This window comes from Pristiophorus japonicus, chromosome 15, assembly GCF_044704955.1.
Source record: "Pristiophorus japonicus isolate sPriJap1 chromosome 15, sPriJap1.hap1, whole genome shotgun sequence".
NCBI classification, from domain to species: Eukaryota; Metazoa; Chordata; class Chondrichthyes; family Pristiophoridae; genus Pristiophorus; species Pristiophorus japonicus.
Window position 1 is genome coordinate 166,485,117 of NC_091991.1, and position 16,280 is coordinate 166,501,396.

The 16,280-nt window shown below is 46.5% G+C and overlaps 1 protein-coding gene across 2 annotated transcripts in view; it reads right to left on the reverse strand.

Annotated features, from left to right (window-relative positions):
• Positions 1-16,280, reverse strand: part of rnf216 (ring finger protein 216) — a 227,172-nt gene that overhangs the window by 167,938 nt on the left and 42,954 nt on the right. For both annotated transcript variants that reach the window (XM_070901274.1, XM_070901275.1), the window contains 2 exons: positions 14,156-14,764; positions 4,421-4,497 (listed from right to left, as the gene is read on the reverse strand). In XM_070901274.1, the coding sequence (XP_070757375.1) occupies positions 4,421-4,497; positions 14,156-14,764 (686 nt within the window). The remainder of the gene's footprint in view (positions 1-4,420; positions 4,498-14,155; positions 14,765-16,280) is intronic.

Sequence of the window (16,280 nt, forward strand, 5' to 3'; positions counted from 1 at the left end):
ACACTAAACTGGGTGGCAGTGTGAGCTGTGAGGCGGACGCTAAGAGACTTGGACAGGTTAGGTGAGTGGGCAAATGCATGGCAGATGCAGCATAATGTGGATAAATGTGAGGTTATCCTTTTGGGGGCAAAAACACAAAGGCAGATTATTATCCGGATGGCGGCAGATTAGGAAAAGGGGAGGTGCAACGAGACCTGGGTGTCATGGTTCATCAGTCACTGAAAGTGGGCATGCAGGTACAGCAGGCGGTGAAGGAGGAAACTGGCATGTTGGCCTTCATAGCTAGGGGATTTGAGTATATGAGCAGGGAGATCTTAATGCAGTTGTACAGGGCCTTAAGTGAGGCCTCACCTGGAATATTGTGTACAGTTTTGGTCTCCTAATCTGAAGAAGGACATTCTTGCTATTGAGAGAGTGCAGCGAAGGTTCACCAGACTGATTCCAGGGATGGCTGGACTGTCATATGAGGAGAGACAGGATCAACTGGGCCTTTATTCACTGGAGATCTGGAATATTAGGTTCTTTATTGAAACAACTGTGAACTCATCCCTTTTTGGCGTGGAAGCAAGTCATCCCCGTTTCAAGGGACTGCTTATGATGATGAATTTGAATATGGTAGCATTGCTGGTTAAAGAGGAGATTAATGCAATAGTTAGGAAGAACATTAGCTTGGATGATGTAGAATTTATATGGATAGAGTTGCAGAACACCAAAAGGGAAAAAACATGAGTGGGAGTTGTATACAGACCTTCAAACAGTAGTAGTGATGTTGGGGAGGGCATCAAACAGGAAATTAGGGGTGCATGCAATAAAGGTGCAGCAGTTATCATGGGTGACTTTAATATGCATATAGATTGGGCTAACCAAACTGGAAGCAATACGGTGGAGGAGGATTTCCTGGAGTGCATAAGGGATGGTTTTCTCGACCGATATGTCAAGGAACCAATTAGGGGGGAGGCCATCTTAGACTGGGTGTTGTGTAATGAGAGAGGATTAATTAGCAATCTCATTGTGCGAGGCCCTTTGGGGAAGAGTGACCATAATATGTCGGAATTCTGCATTAGGATGGAGAATGAAACAGTTAATTCAGAGACCATGGTCCAGAACTTAAAGAAGGGTAACTTTGAAGGTATGAGGCGTGAATTGGCTAGGATAGATTGGCGAATGATACTTAAGGGGTTGACAGTGGATGGGCAATGACAGACATTTAGACACCGCATGGATGAACTACAACAAAAATAAAGGGAAGGTGGCTCAACCGTGGCTATCAAGGGAAATCAGGGATAGTATTAAAGCCAAGGAAGTGGCATACAAATTGGCCAAAAATAACAGCGAACCTGGGGACTGGGAGAAATTTAGAACTCAGCAGCGGAGGACAAAGGGTTTGATTAGGGCAGGAAAAATAGAGTACGAGAAGAAGCTTGCAGGGAACATTAAAATGGACTGCAAAAGCTTCTATAGATATGTAAAGAGAAAAAGGTTAGGAAAGACAAACAAAGGTCCCCTGCAGTCAGAATCAGGGGAAGTCATAACGGGGAACAAAGAAATGGCAGACCAATTGAACAAGTACTTTGGTTCGGTATTCACTCAAGAGGACACAAACAACCTTCCGGATATAAAAGGGGTCAGAGGGTCTAGTAAGGAGGAGGAACTGAGGGAAATCCTTATTAGTCGGGAAATTGTGTTGGGGAAATTGATGGGATTGAAGGCCGATAAATCCCCAGGGCCTGATGGACTGCATCCCAGAGTACTTAAGGAGGTGGCCTTGGAAATAGTGGATGCATTGACAGTCATTTTCCAACATTCCATCGACTCTGGATCAGTTCCTATGGAGTGGAGGGTAGCCAATGTAACCCCACTTTTTAAAAAAGGAGGGAGAGAGAAAACAGGGAATTATAGACCGGTCAGCCTGACATACAGTGGGTAAAATGATGGAATCAATTATTAAGGATGTCATAGCAGCGCATTTGGAAAGAGGTGACATGATAGGTCCAAGTCAGCATGGATTTGTGAAAGGGAAATCATGCTTGACAAATCTTCTGGAATTTTTTGAGGATGTTTCCAGTAGAGTGGACAAGGGAGGACCAGTTGATGTGGTGTATTTGGACTTTCAGAAGGCTTTCGACAAGGTCCCACACAAGAGATTAATGTGCAAAGTTAAAGCACATGGGATTGCGGGTAGTGTGCTGACGTGGATTGAGAACTGGTTGTCAGACAGGAAGCAAAGAGTAGGAGTAAATGGGTACTTTTCAGAATGGCAGGCAGTGACTAGTGGGGTACCGCAAGGTTCTGTGCTGGGGCCCCAGCTGTTTACACTGTACATTAATGATTTAGACGACGGGATTAAATGTAGTATCTCCAAATTTGCAGATGACACGAAGTTGGGTTGCAGTGTGAGCTGCGAGGAGGATACTATGAGGCTGCAGAGTGACTTGGATAGTTTAGGTGAGTGGGCAAATGCATCGCAGATGAAGTATAATGTGGATAAATGAGAGGTTATCCACTTTGGTGGTAAAAACAGAGACACAGACCATTATCTGAATGGTGACAGATTAGGAAAAGGGGAGGTGCAACGAGACCTGGGTGTCATGGTACATCAGTCATTGAAGGTTGGCATGCAGGTACAGCAGGCGGTTGAGAAAGCAAATGGCATGTTGGCCTTCATAGCGAGGGGATTTGAGTACAGGGGCAGGGAGGTGTTGCTACAGTTGTACAGGGCCTTGGTGTGGCCACACCTGGAGTATTGTGTACAGTTTTGGTCTCCTAACTTGAGGAAGGACATTCTTGCTATTGAGGGAATGCAGCGAAGGTTCACCAGACTGATTCCCGGGATGGCGGGACTGACCTATCAAGAAAGACTGGATCAACTGGGCTTGTATTCACTGGAGTTCAGAAGAATGAGAGGGGATCTCATAGAAACGTTGAAAATTCTGACGGGTTTAGACAGGTTCGATGCAGGAAGAATGTTCCCAATGTTGGGGAAGTCCAGAACCAGGGGTCACAGTCTAAGGATAAGGGGTAAGCCATTTAGGACCGAGATGAGGAGAAACTTCTTCACCCAGAGAGTGGTGAACCTGTGGAATTCTCTACCACAGAAAGTTGAGGCCAATTCACTAAATATATTCAAAAAGGAGTTATATGTAGTCCTTACTACTAGGGGGATCAAGGGGTATGGCAAGAAAGCAGGAATGGGGTACTGAAGTTGCATGTTCAGCCATGAACTCATTGAATGGTGGTGCAGGCTCGAAGGGCCGAATGGCCTACTCCTGCACCTATTTTCTATGTTTCTATGTTTAATGTCCAAGGTTATGGGTAGATGCAGAATTTTCTTTCCATTCTCACAATCGAATTTTAGATGAACACTATTGTCATACTTTGCAGAAGTAGATTGTGGTTTTACAGTTACGATTCTTTGTAATGCACATTGCTGATCTCAGCCTCACTTGTGTAGAGGCGAGGTGACACCACGCAGAAGCTGGATGTTCCTTCAGAGTCTAGAGAGAAAATGAGATGGAAAGTCACCTTGCCATGCTCTTATGCACTCTCTCATGATTTGGTCAAAGCATGGGTTAGTAATAGAATGATTTCAGCAAGATGAGGAAAATAATATTTTTAAAAAACTAATATTGGTGTACCGTGTTTCATTCTGGCCACCATGCTTTAGGAAGGATGTCAAGGCCTGAGAGAGGTTGCAGAAGAGATTTACTCAAATGGAACCAAGGATGAGGGGCTTCAGTTATGTGGAGAGACTTTAGAAGCTGGGGTTGTTCTCCTCAGAGCAGAGAAGGTTAAGGAGAGATTTGATAGATGTGTTCAAAATCATCGACGGTTTTGGCAGAGTATATAAGGAGAAACTGTTTTCAGTAGCAGAAGGGTCGGTTAACCAGAGGACAGAACTAGGGTGATAAGCAAAAGAACTAGAGGCAACGAGGTTTTTAAAAAAAAAAGTAGTGAGTTGTTGCGATCTGGAACGCACTGTCTGAAAGGGCGGTGGAAGCAGATTCTATATTAACTTGCAATTGGATAAATACTTGAAAGGGAAAAATTTGCAGGAGCTAAGGGGAAAGAGTGGGGAAGCGGGACTAATTGGATAGCTCTTTCAAAGAGCCGGCACAGGCACGATGGGCCGAAAGGCCTCCTTCTGTGTCGCATCATTCCATGATTCTAAGGACTCTAGCTCATCAAATATGGCCCCAAAGTAGTGTTTGGGAAACTCTTTCTGCAGAGGTGCTATTGTATGGAACAATCACTGAATAAAAAGGTCATTCTCAGCAATACAATGCTCATGAATTTCTCTTAAAAGTTATTGGCTAAACGAAGTTGATTATACTTTTAGCATCCAATTACCTCATTTTCCATTAATCACAAAATTATATCATCTTAATTTTGGCTCGTCCCCTTCAAATGATGATATACTTACACATTTAAATCCCAGATTTCTTTCGTCGTTATCAGCTCTTCAATAAACTGTTCTTGTATATCGGGGAACAGATTCACCTGCATGAAAAATAAAGCTAAATTAAAATGTCACGTTAAAAAAAGAAATCTTGGCTAACCGAATATTACAAACTTGAAGAGTTTATCTATTCCAAAAACAGACGGAATTTTTATTGTCTATTTGCGCTGAACAGAGGATTGCTGCATTGATTCGAATCCATGGATTCTTGGAGAATACTCTCAAAAGTTAGAAGAGGGCAGACAATTTCCCCACACTAGTCACCCCTGTGGCTTCCAAGATGGCGACTATGTGAAGTACAGGCATCTTTTGCTGTTGAACTGCATGCAGCTCCCAACAAAATGGGTGAACACTGGCCAAACATATACAGGTACAGCATAGAGAATCCGGAATATTGCAGAATCCGGACCGATCAGTGGCAGGGTCGCACAGAATCCATAAAATGTTCTGGAATCCGGACCAGACAACCCCGCGCCGACCTCAGGGGCCCCAGTGCTGCAGCTCGCCTCGCCCCACAGCCGCTGCTCTTGCCTCTGGGCCTCCATGCCGGCCTGCTCAACTACCTCCTTTGCGGGGTCCGCCCGACAATATCCTCCACAGGACCGGCCGGCCCGACATCCTCGTTGGAGGCAGCCCGACAACATCCTCGGGGGGGGGGGGGGGGGGGGACGGCCCCAACAGCTCTTCGGCGGGAATTCCCCCCCACCCCCCCGCCACCAAAAACACCCTTTCCACCATTCCGAAATCCGCAAAAACCCGAACCTGGGGCTCGGGTGTTTCCAGATTCGGGACGTCAGAAAACAAATCGAAAGACCGGAAAAGCTCGGAATCCGGAACGGCCTCGGTCCCGAAGGTTCCGGATTTTAGGCGCTGCACCTGTACAGCATTGCATTTAATACCTTTACGGTCACCAGAGAGAAAAGAGACTTTCAAACCATTAGTTTGGTGGGTTCAAAGCCCAAACTAGAGGTAAAAGGACAATATTCTAACCTGATGCCTTACCCGTCATTAACTTATCTCCATTTGAGGACACTTTTACCTCTTATGAAGTGGATTTTTTCTTTGCTCACAGTACTCTTATGGGCTGCAAAATTATAAAATGGTCATATTCGAGAAGCTAATTTTCCAATTAGTAGTGCAACCATTTAAGATAATTTTTCACACAACAGAACTGTGCAGTGATTACAATGAATATTGTAATGTAGTCAGATCATTAACACCTTGGTAGGATTTTCCACATTCTTTGAAAGATGAATGAATTCAGTTGTCTAATGGAGGGAGCACCCTGTACCTGCACATTGTACCTGACCCAAGATATCGTGACAATGATGGTGGGTAAAATGCTCCATTCTCCAGCACGAATAGTTTCACCTTAACGAGCATAACAATGCATCAGGAAACAAATGTAATGAGATTGCGGGTATTTTTTCATGAGTTAAGAATGAAATGGCAGCGCAAAATTATACCAAAAATTTAGAATCACATTAAAAAATACAACTTATCTCTGCTTTTTAAAGCCACAAATTGAATTTCCCTTCAAATCTCCAGTCAATAAAGCACAGAACAAGAGGATTCTATGCAGCCAAAGCAACATGATATACAATTTCCATCGCTCTCAAAGATACGAAACTGAGTGTCTCGATTAAGGAAAACAGTCATTTGGAAAACTTCCAAAAGAAACTTTTACAGTCAGATATCCATCCAGTTCCTTTTAAGCTTTTGATAATGGGTTTTCTTCCTTATATAAATTAGAATACTCCAGTGAAGCCAGTTTCCCCAGTGTTAAATTTAAATATCATTTTGTATCTCTTACAAAGTCAGTTTGCTCATGACCTACACCGAAATTTTCTTTCAAACACAGTTGTGTCATTCAATGCCAAACAGTTGCTAAAGCAAGAGAAAACATTGCTATGTTAGAGTACAGGAATTCTCGGTGGTGAAAAAAATGCCACCAATACAGATTTTGGCAAATACTTCAATAAAGCCCTATGACATGCTACAATAACAATACCCACTCTCTTCCAGACACCAAAACTAAATGCCAATACAACAACATGCAATTATATAGCACCTTTAATATAGTAAAACATCCCAAGGTGCTTTCATTGGTGCAATTTGACACCGAATCGCATAAGGAGATATTAGGTGATCAAAGAGGTAGGTTTTATGGAGCATTTTAAAGCAGAGGAGAGAGGTAGAGAGGGCGAGGGGTTTCGGGTGGAGCGATTAAAATCTGGGATGCTCAAGAAGCCAGAGGAGTGGAGATCTCGGTGGGTTGTAGGGCCAGAGGAGATGAGAGAGATAGCGAGGCCATGGAGGGATTGCAAATTGTTCATAGGGTTTATTAAAGAACAAACTTGCATTTATATAGCGCCTTTCACGACCTTAGGATGTGCCAAAGTGCTTTAGAGTCAATTAAGTACTTTGTAACGTAGGAAATGCAACAGCCAATTTGGGCCCAACTCGGTCCCACACCTGGCAAAGTAAATTGACAGGTGATCTGTTTTTTTTTAGGTGTTTGAAGAATAAATGTTGTTCAGGAAAGCAGGAAAATTCCCCTGCTCTTCTTCGAACAATGCCATGGGATCATTTACATCCACCTGAGGGGGCAGATGAGGCCTTGCTTTAACGCCTCATCTGAAAAACAGCTCTCCCTCAGCATTGCACTGGCATGTCAGCTTAGATTGTGCGCCCAAGGGCTCAATTGTCCCCGAGCCCATTTTCTAGCGTACTTACCAGAGTCGCGCTACTTCATTACACCCTACTTTTGCCGCTGTTTCGCTGTTCTCTGCCACCGCGCAGCGTTGCCAGTCGCCTCGGGGAGGGGGGGGGTGCAGCCTGCATTCTGCGCTGGAAATATGCGCCAGGACGTCTGCACACGCGCGATGGTAAAAAGTGACGCTGCTGATGTCTTGGAAATGGCCGCGCATGCGCAGTAGCGCTCCGAGCGTGCCAGAAGGAGTGCTGTATTTCTGTTGGCGGGTAGGAGTAAGATTGTGGGCCGGCATCAAAAGAACGGTCGCTGGCAACAAGGTTAGTCATGGAGTAGCTGTTTCAGGAGGACCCTGTTCATTCCAGCCCCACAAGGAAAATAAAACAAAGTTAAAAAACTTACCTGTTTGGGCTTCTTTGGTTGAATTGCAGCCGTTCTGTGGCCCCCAATGCCGGCCAGTTCACTCCCTCCCGCCCCTTGCCCAGGCCGAGTGGCCTCCCGCACCGGCCCATTGCCTTCCTGGGCCGAGTGCAGAAAGGTGAATTGGAGTTTGATGCTGAAGGTACGACAATTTTTTATTTCTTATAGAACTGCGGTAATGATTATTTCTTGATTATTTTAATTGTGCCAAGGATGGTTTTGCAAGTCTGTTCCCTCTGAGAAGTGGTGTTTCTCTTGAATGGATTTTATTTTTCAATTATCTCGTCCGTAGTTTTTGTTTACAAATGCATTCCGCGTTGATTTATTTAACATTACTAAGGCTTGGTTGGTTTATATAATGTGCATTGGTTTAGTTTGTAGAATGCTACATAGTTTCAGAGTTCCTTTTTTTCCCCAACTGGGTCCCGATATCTCGTTTGAACTGGAATCCTGACCTTTTGAGGGGTCCCTTGTTAAGCTGCATGTTTTTCCTACACGTTTTTTGCTTGATGCATAATCCCTTGGTTTCTTCTTTTTGTAGTTGCGTTGTAGCCTTCTGTCTTCAGCCTCCCGGTCTGTTCTGTCGCCCCTTGCCCAGGCCGACTGGTCTCCTCCCTCCCAGTCAAAGGCTTCCCCCTCACTCCCTCTTCCCCCTGGCCCGACCTCTCTCTCTTCACCACCACACCCACCCTCTCTCTTTCCCCCCACAACCCCTCTTTTCTCCACCCAACACCCCTCTTCTCTCTTCCCCATCCCCCTCTTCCCCTCCCCCCCCACCCTCCCTCTCCCTCCCCCCCACCCCTCCCTCTCTCCCCCCCCAAACCCCCCTCTCTTCCTCCTCCCCCCGCACCCCTCCCTCTCTCCCCCCCTAAACCCCCCTCTCTTCCTCCTCCCCCCCACCCCTCTTCCTCCTCCCCCCCCAAACCCCTCTCTTCCTCCTCCCTCCCAAACCCCTCTCTTCCTCCTCCCTCCAAAACCCCTCTTCCTCCTCCCTCACCCTCCTCCCCCCAAACCTCTCTCTTCCTCCTCCCCCCCCAACCTCTCTCTTCCTCCTTCCCCCCCAACCTCTCTCTTCCTCCTCCCCCCCAACCTCTCTCTTCCTCCTCCCCCCCCCAACCTCTCTCTTCCTCCTCCCCCCCCCCAACCCCTCTCTTCCTCCTCCCCCCCCCAACCCCTCTCTTCCTCCTCCCCCCCCAACCCCTCTCTTCCTCCTCCCCCCACCCCTCTTCCTCCTCCCCCCCCAAACCCCTCTCTTCCTCCTCCCTCCCAAACCCCTCTCTTCCTCCTCCCTCCAAAACCCCTCTTCCTCCTCCCTCCCCCTCCTCCCCCCAAACCTCTCTCTTCCTCCTTCCCCCCCCAACCTCTCTCTTCCTCCTCCCCCCCCAACCTCTCTCTTCCTCCTCCCCCCCCAACCTCTCTCTTCCTCCTCCCCCCCCCAACCTCTCTCTTCCTCCTCCCCCCCCCCCCAAACCTCTCTCTTCCTCCTCCCCCCCCAACCTCTCTCTTCCTCCTCCCCCCCCAACCTCTCTCTTCCTCCTTCCCCCCCCAACCTCTCTCTTCCTCCTTCCCCCCCCAACCTCTCTCTTCCTCCTCCCCCCCAACCCCTCTCTTCCTCCTCCCCCCCCAACCCCTCTCTTCCTCCTCCCCCCCCAACCCCTCTCTTCCTCCTCCCCCCCCCCCAACCCCTCTCTTCCTCCTCCCCCCCCCCCAACCCCTCTCTTCCTCCTCCCCCCCCAACCCCTCTCTTCCTCCTTCCCCCCCCCCCACCGCCAACCCCTCTCTTCCTCCTTCCCCCCCCCCCCCGCCAATCCCTCTCTTCCTCCTCCACCCCCCCCCAACCCCTCTCTTCCTCCTCCCCCCCCCCAACCCCTCTCTTCCTCCTCCCCCCCACCCCCCCAACCCCTCTCTTCTTCCTCCCCTCCCCCCCCCAACCCCTCTCTTCCTCCCGCTGCTGTCCCGGGCATCTGCTGCACTTACCTGCGCCGATTTCTTTAACTGTCTGCAAGGGTTTTCTTGAGTTGCCACATACGCTGGCCCAAGTAGAACTGAAGTAACTATTAGCTGGCCAAAGTTGCCTAAATGGGCAGAATTGGCATAGGTGGCTGGTACCCGCCTTTGAGCAAAAAAAAAAGCTTACCTAAAAAAAACATAACTAAGTCAGTTACGCTACTGCAAATTGATTGGTGAAACTGGGGATTTTTAAGTTAGGCCAGAAAAAGCAGTCTATTCCAAAATGAACGGAGCAAATACGGGGGAAAATTGAGCCCCAAGTCTCTGAGTGGGACATGAACCCACGACCTTCTGACTCAGGCGAGTGTGTGACGCCGAAGGCGGACACCGTCTTATCGTATAAATATTACGCATATGGCTATATCTTCAGCTGGGTCAGAAACTTAAAAGTGACAGCTGGAACCACTTCGAAAAATAAATGCCGTAACATGAATAATTAAAGTTGCAACCTTTCAGTTGGTTGCTTTCCAGGAATGTCTTTCCTGATCTGTATTTCAGCAAATCAGCCCACTTAAAACATCACTTCCACATTCCAGCGGTATTTTTGTGCCCCTCTTGTATAAAAATTGCATTTTATATATTTTAAAACTTTTTTTCTACATTATTGATCATTCACAATACCCTATTCTGCCAGAGGGGTATCAAGATATCGTGGCAACACCCTCGCCCCAAACACTGGCACCTGCTGGACTGTGTCATCGTCCGAGCTCGGGATCGCAAGGATGTGCGCATCACCTGTGCCATGACAGGAGCTGATGACTGCTGGATGGACCACCACCTAATCCGATCCATCATCAATATTAACATAGCCCCAAAGTAGAGGGGACAGCAGAAGCAGTTCCGCAAATAAATTAATGCCGGGGCTCTTAAAGACACAACGAAGAGCCCGATACAGCCAGCGCCTCACAGCCAATCTGGCGTGCCTTGATGACCCGGAGATGCTCAATGCCCACAGCGCTTGGTCTGCCCTCCACGCCTCCATAACCAGTGCCTGTGAAAAGACACTTGCTTACTCAACAGAACACACCAGGACTGGTTTGATGAAAACGATCAGGAGATCCAAGAACTAATAGATCGTAAGCGCAGAGCATTTTTGAGCCTCAAGCAACAACCCAACTCAGGAGCAGCAAAGCAACATTATGGACAGCTCACGGTTGAGGTCCAGAGGGAAGCTGTTTAACCTACGCCACCTCCAGGCCGGGTCCAAGATCACCCAAACCTCTGTCGTTGAACTGCAGTACGCAGCCTGTGCCTGCGCACATTCTGAGGCTGAACTCCAGGATATAGTTGATGTATTCACCGAGGCATATGAAAGCATGGGTCTTACGCTTAACATCCATAAGACAAAGGTCCTCCACCAGCCTGTCTTCACCACACAGCACTGCTCCCTAGTCATCAAGATTCACGGCGCGGTCCTCGACAACGTGGACCACTTCCCATACCTCGGGAGCCTCGTCAACAAAGGCAGACATTGATGTGAAGATTCAACATCGCCTCCAGTGCAGCCTTCGGCCACCTGAGAAAGAGAGTGTTCGAAGACCAGGCCCTCAAACCTACCACCAAGCTTATGGTCTACAGGGCTGTAGTAATACCCATCCTCCTGTATGGATCAGAGGCATGGATGACTTACAGAAGACACATCAAGTCATTGGCGCTATACCACCAATGATGTCTCCGCAAGATCCTGCAAATCCCCTGGGAGGACAGACGCACCAACATCAGTGTCCTCACCCAGGCTAACATCCCCAGTATTGAAGCACTAACCACACTCGATCAGCTTCGCTGGGCAGGCCATTTAGTTCGCATGCCAGACACGAGACTCCATAAGCAACTGCTCGATACGGAGCTCCTTCATGGCAAACGAGCCAAAGGCGGGCAGCGGAAACATCACAAGGACACCCTCAAAGCCTCCCTGACATCACCACTGACGCCTGGAAGACCCTGCCGAAGACCACCCTAGGTGGAGAAAGTGCATCCGGGAGGGCGTTGAACTCTTTGAATCTAAACGCTGCGAGCGTGAAGAGGTCAGGCACAGGCAGTGGAAGGAGCGTGTGGTAAATCAGTGCCACCACCCTTTCCCTCAACGACTGTCACAGGTGGGACAGACAGAGACTGTAATTCCCGTATTGGACTGTTCAGTCACCCAAGAACTCTTTTTTCTTTTAAAAGAGTGGAAGCAAGTCTTCTCGATTCTGAGGGACTGCCTATGATGATGAAACCATCGCAGGATAGTTCAAGGTTAACTGAAAAGTGCTCGGTTCAGACAAGTATTTCAAGATGACTGGTTGCAGCCCAGTATATACTTCAAAGTCTTCTATGCAAGAGGGACTTGGTGGATAAAATGAGGCAGCCTGAACCAGATCAATGAAGAAACACTCAGTAACACACACTACACAATTTGCACCTGAAAGGGTAATCAAAGAAGTATGAAGATGAGTTAAAGTGAACACGACTGTTCAGGATTAGCAGAATCAGGGGTTGCACTTCAAGTCAGAATATAATATATACTAACTGACATGAAAGACACAAATGTATATATATCTATGTCCACCATAAATCAGGAAAGAGGTTTAAAAAAAAACAGATGGTGCCAAATAAATGCTGTAGAGGCATTTATACGACAGATATGTCAGCTGTGGCTCAGTGGGTAGTACACTCGCCTGAGTCAAAAGGTTGTGGGTTTAAGTCCCACTCCAGGGACTCGAGCACATAAATCTAGGCTGACACTCCAGTGCAGTGATGATGGAGAGGATATGCTGTCTTTCAGATGAGATGTTAAACCGAGACCCTGTCTGCTCTCAGGTGGGCGTAAAAGATCCCATGGCACTATTTCAAAGAGTAGGGGAGTTATCCCCGGTGTCCTGGCCAATTTTTAATCTCTCAATCAACATCACAAAAACAGATTATCTGGTCATTATCACATTGTTGTTTGTGGGAGCTTGCTGTGCACAAGTTGGTAGTTGCGGTTCCTACTGGACAACAGTGACTACACTCAAGTAAATAAAAGTCAATTGAATATTTATTCTCTGATGTGACCACATACTAGAAAGCAATATTTGATGAAATGTTAATCTTTCTGTTTCTGTGCTGCGATAATAGATTACCCAAAGTTATCAGTTTAGGTATAAAAACAGTCGCTTAGTCGATAGAATTCTTTCACGAGTCAGAAGTTTGAGGTTCAAGCCCCACTCCAGCAGTTCAGGATATAATCTAGCCCGCCACTTCAGTGGAGGGAGTGCAGCATTGTCAGAGGTTTCACCCTTCAGAGGAGATGCTGACCAAGAGTCCCAACCTTACGGGTTCGGATGGACAAAGACCCCATGACACTTTCTGAAGAGGAGAATGGAACTGACCTAGTGTCCTGCCCAATTATTTTCCCTCAATCAACACTATGAAAAACATTAACTGGTCACCTTAATGTTTTTCTGTTAGTGGGACCTTGCTGTGCGCAAAACAGCTACATCCCTACAGGGCTGCACTTTCAGGTATGTGACGTTTCAGAGATCTGATAGGGCACATTCTAAATGTCAGTTCTATCTATACAACAGAATTTACACTTAGATTGCAAAGTAAAAAGACAACAATTTATAGCAAGGAATTTTTAACCAGATCACTTAGACTTCAAGTAGCCTGCATTCCATGAAGATCGCTACAACTACAGGGAGCTTAAAAAGATATCACCATGACTTTCAGAATGATAGACAGAGGTACAAGAAAAACTCAACCAGCTTCAAGTGGGGATCAGTTTATATTTTTCTGTGGAGAGCTACTGCCAGAATCCCTGGTATAATTCCAATTACACAACAAACAGTAGTCCCTGCAAAAGCTTGGATGAATAGACAACAGATTATAAAACAAAACACTATTTTAATTTTCAACAGGTACCATCCATGAGGCGAGCACAGAAAGCAGAGTAGTGGTGTACGGTTGATTTCAGACTGGCATGACGCGTACGGTGGTGTGCCCAGGGGTCGTCATTAGGACCACTTCTCTTTGATGTATATTAATGACCTGGACTTGGTTTGCCAATGACACGAAACTCAAATGTCATAAACAATGAAGAGGATATTAACAGACTTCAGAAGGACATAGACTGACTGGTGAATGGGCAAACACAAGGCAGATGTAATTTAACACAGAAATGCAAAGTGATACATTTTGGTAGGAAGAATGAGAGGGAATATGAACGAAAAGGTACAATTTTAAAGGGGATGCAGAAATTAAGACCTGGGGGTGTACGTACTCAAGCCTTAAGATGGCAGTAAAGCCTTCTGCTTTGCAATGATGGTTAAAATTTGCTTCACATTTAAATATTTTGTTCAACAACTTTGTGTTTACATTGAAGTTTGGCACATTGGATTGCTCTCGTACTCAGAACGGTGTTAAAAACCTGACAGAAATCAGGAAAGTAATTCCTCGGAGATATAACTTTCAACTACATATAATAGAAATCCATTGGTGATTGTTCAGTAAGTTAGCTTGTTGAATATTCAAACTTAACATTAAATACACTGAGCTAGCAGAGATTCGGAACATATGGTGACAAAAGCACTTACTGTTTCTTTCACGAGTGACTTTAAGATTTCCTTGCCTTCACCATCAGCATCATCGAGCTGCCCCAAGTCCATTATTATATTATCCAACAGGTCTTCCCCTTGGTGCACGTGCCCAACTTGTTCATGGTCAATTAGCTGTATCTCTTCTCTTACAGCTTCCTGTACAATATCTGGCTGAGGCAACACAGGATCTTGCTCCCTCACCAGATTCACCGGTGCTTCTTCTGGCTCCGCTCCCATCGCTTTTGCGTCTGCTGGGAAAAGTGGGAAGGCTAGTAGCTCAATTTCATTCGCTTGGACCACTGGAGCCTGCAGGGCCTCACTGGGACCAGCAGCTGCTCCAGGGTCCACCCGTTGTTGCTCTTCGTTTCTCTGTTCAACTGGGGCAACCTCCTGGTTTCCAGGGGCTGGTTGGGGAGGATCTTGGTCAGGTTCTACCTTTATCTCGACAATATCCAACCTCAGTCTCTGTTGAGCCAAGACGCACCTCCTCCCCTCCTGAAAGTTTCCATTAGCTCCGTGGTTTTCCCTCGGCGGTTCCTGCTGCACGTTTTGCCATCCAGATGCGGGCCGGATGATGATCGGAGGTCGAATTTGTCTCAATGGGGTCTGGAATAGATTTGACAGAAGAGAGGTGGTTAATAAAAGTAGTCTGAAAAAAGGCAATAGTCGAATCGCTGAAGAACTAGAGGGTGAATTTCCTTGGGAACACTCCTGTTGCACAGCCAAAACATCAGAGGGAGTTATGGTGCAAATATTGTTTGCGCGTATTAATGGGGTTCCCGCCGAATTGATGCCCAAAGTTGGGGTGGCGGAGTGGGAGAAGTCCCGAGGAAATCCCAGGCCACGGGCGAGATTTTCAGGTCCTTTGCGTCTGGTCGGGAGCTTCAGGCCGGGTTTAGCGGCGGTGCTTCGGGTGTGCAACACACCTCTCGTTGCAACACCGACGCGAGTTTTGAGTCACACCCGACCCGTATGCTCCAAAGCGCACCCCATGATTACTGCCAGGGAAAACAATGCGGTTGAGCCATGTCGGCAGCAGTGAGGTCGGTAAAGTGCAGAAAAGGTAAGTGCGAATGTTTATTCATTTATTTTTAAAAGCGATGTGTGTTCCCATCCCGCCTCCGTTTTCGCCCTGAAAAAGGCAAAACCAAAAATCCAGTCCCATATATTTATTGTCTTCTCTCAGCCAAAGAACTTTGGCTTCACACAGCATTCTTTAGAAATGCAAGCTGTAAGCCAAATGCATAGGAAAGTGAAATCGGTTCCACTTCATGATGAGTAGACAGAACATTGTCACCTGCATTGCATTTCGTCTGCCGCTATCCTTCTAGTTGACATATTGTCTGGCTCATCCTGTTCCACCTCCTCAGATATAACTGGCCCACCTAATTGAGCTTGTAACTACCACCAGACAAGAATGCACTTGTGCAGCAAGAAGCTTGGCACTGCGATTTCAAAATCCGTCACAAGTATCGTGGAATCAGCTTTGGAGTTCACAGTGGAGACGAGATAATAGCGAAGAGAGAGCAACTGAGCAATCAGCAAGTTATTACTTAAACATCTTCAACATATCAAGTGGATCATGATGCAATGAGCAGAAACAAAGATACGCAAAACAGATTCTGGTGACTTGCAATGAACGGCACCAATTTTATTTGAATTAATTAAATTGTTCATTTTTTGCATCTGAATTAAACAATTAGGTTAGGTGCACTGTATATTTCATCATACTTTCTACTAGGTCACTCTCCCGCCATTTAATAGTTTGTTAACAACTTGTATTTATATAGCGCCTTTAACTTCGTAAAACGTCCCAAGGAGTGTTTTAAGACAAAACATATGACTGTAATCTGATTTTTCGTGCTGTGATGTGAGAAGCAGAAAGTTCATCAAACAACCATAACGATAATATTATAAACAACAGGAACAATCGGCATAGAAACATAGAAACATAGAAAATAGGTGCAGGAGCAGGCCATTCAGCCCTTCTAGCCTGCACCGCCATTCAATGAGTTCATGGCTGAACATGAAACTTCAGTACCCACTTCCTGCTTTCACGCCATACCCCTTGATCCCCCGAGTAGTAAGGACTTCATCTAACTCCCTTTTGAATATATTTAGT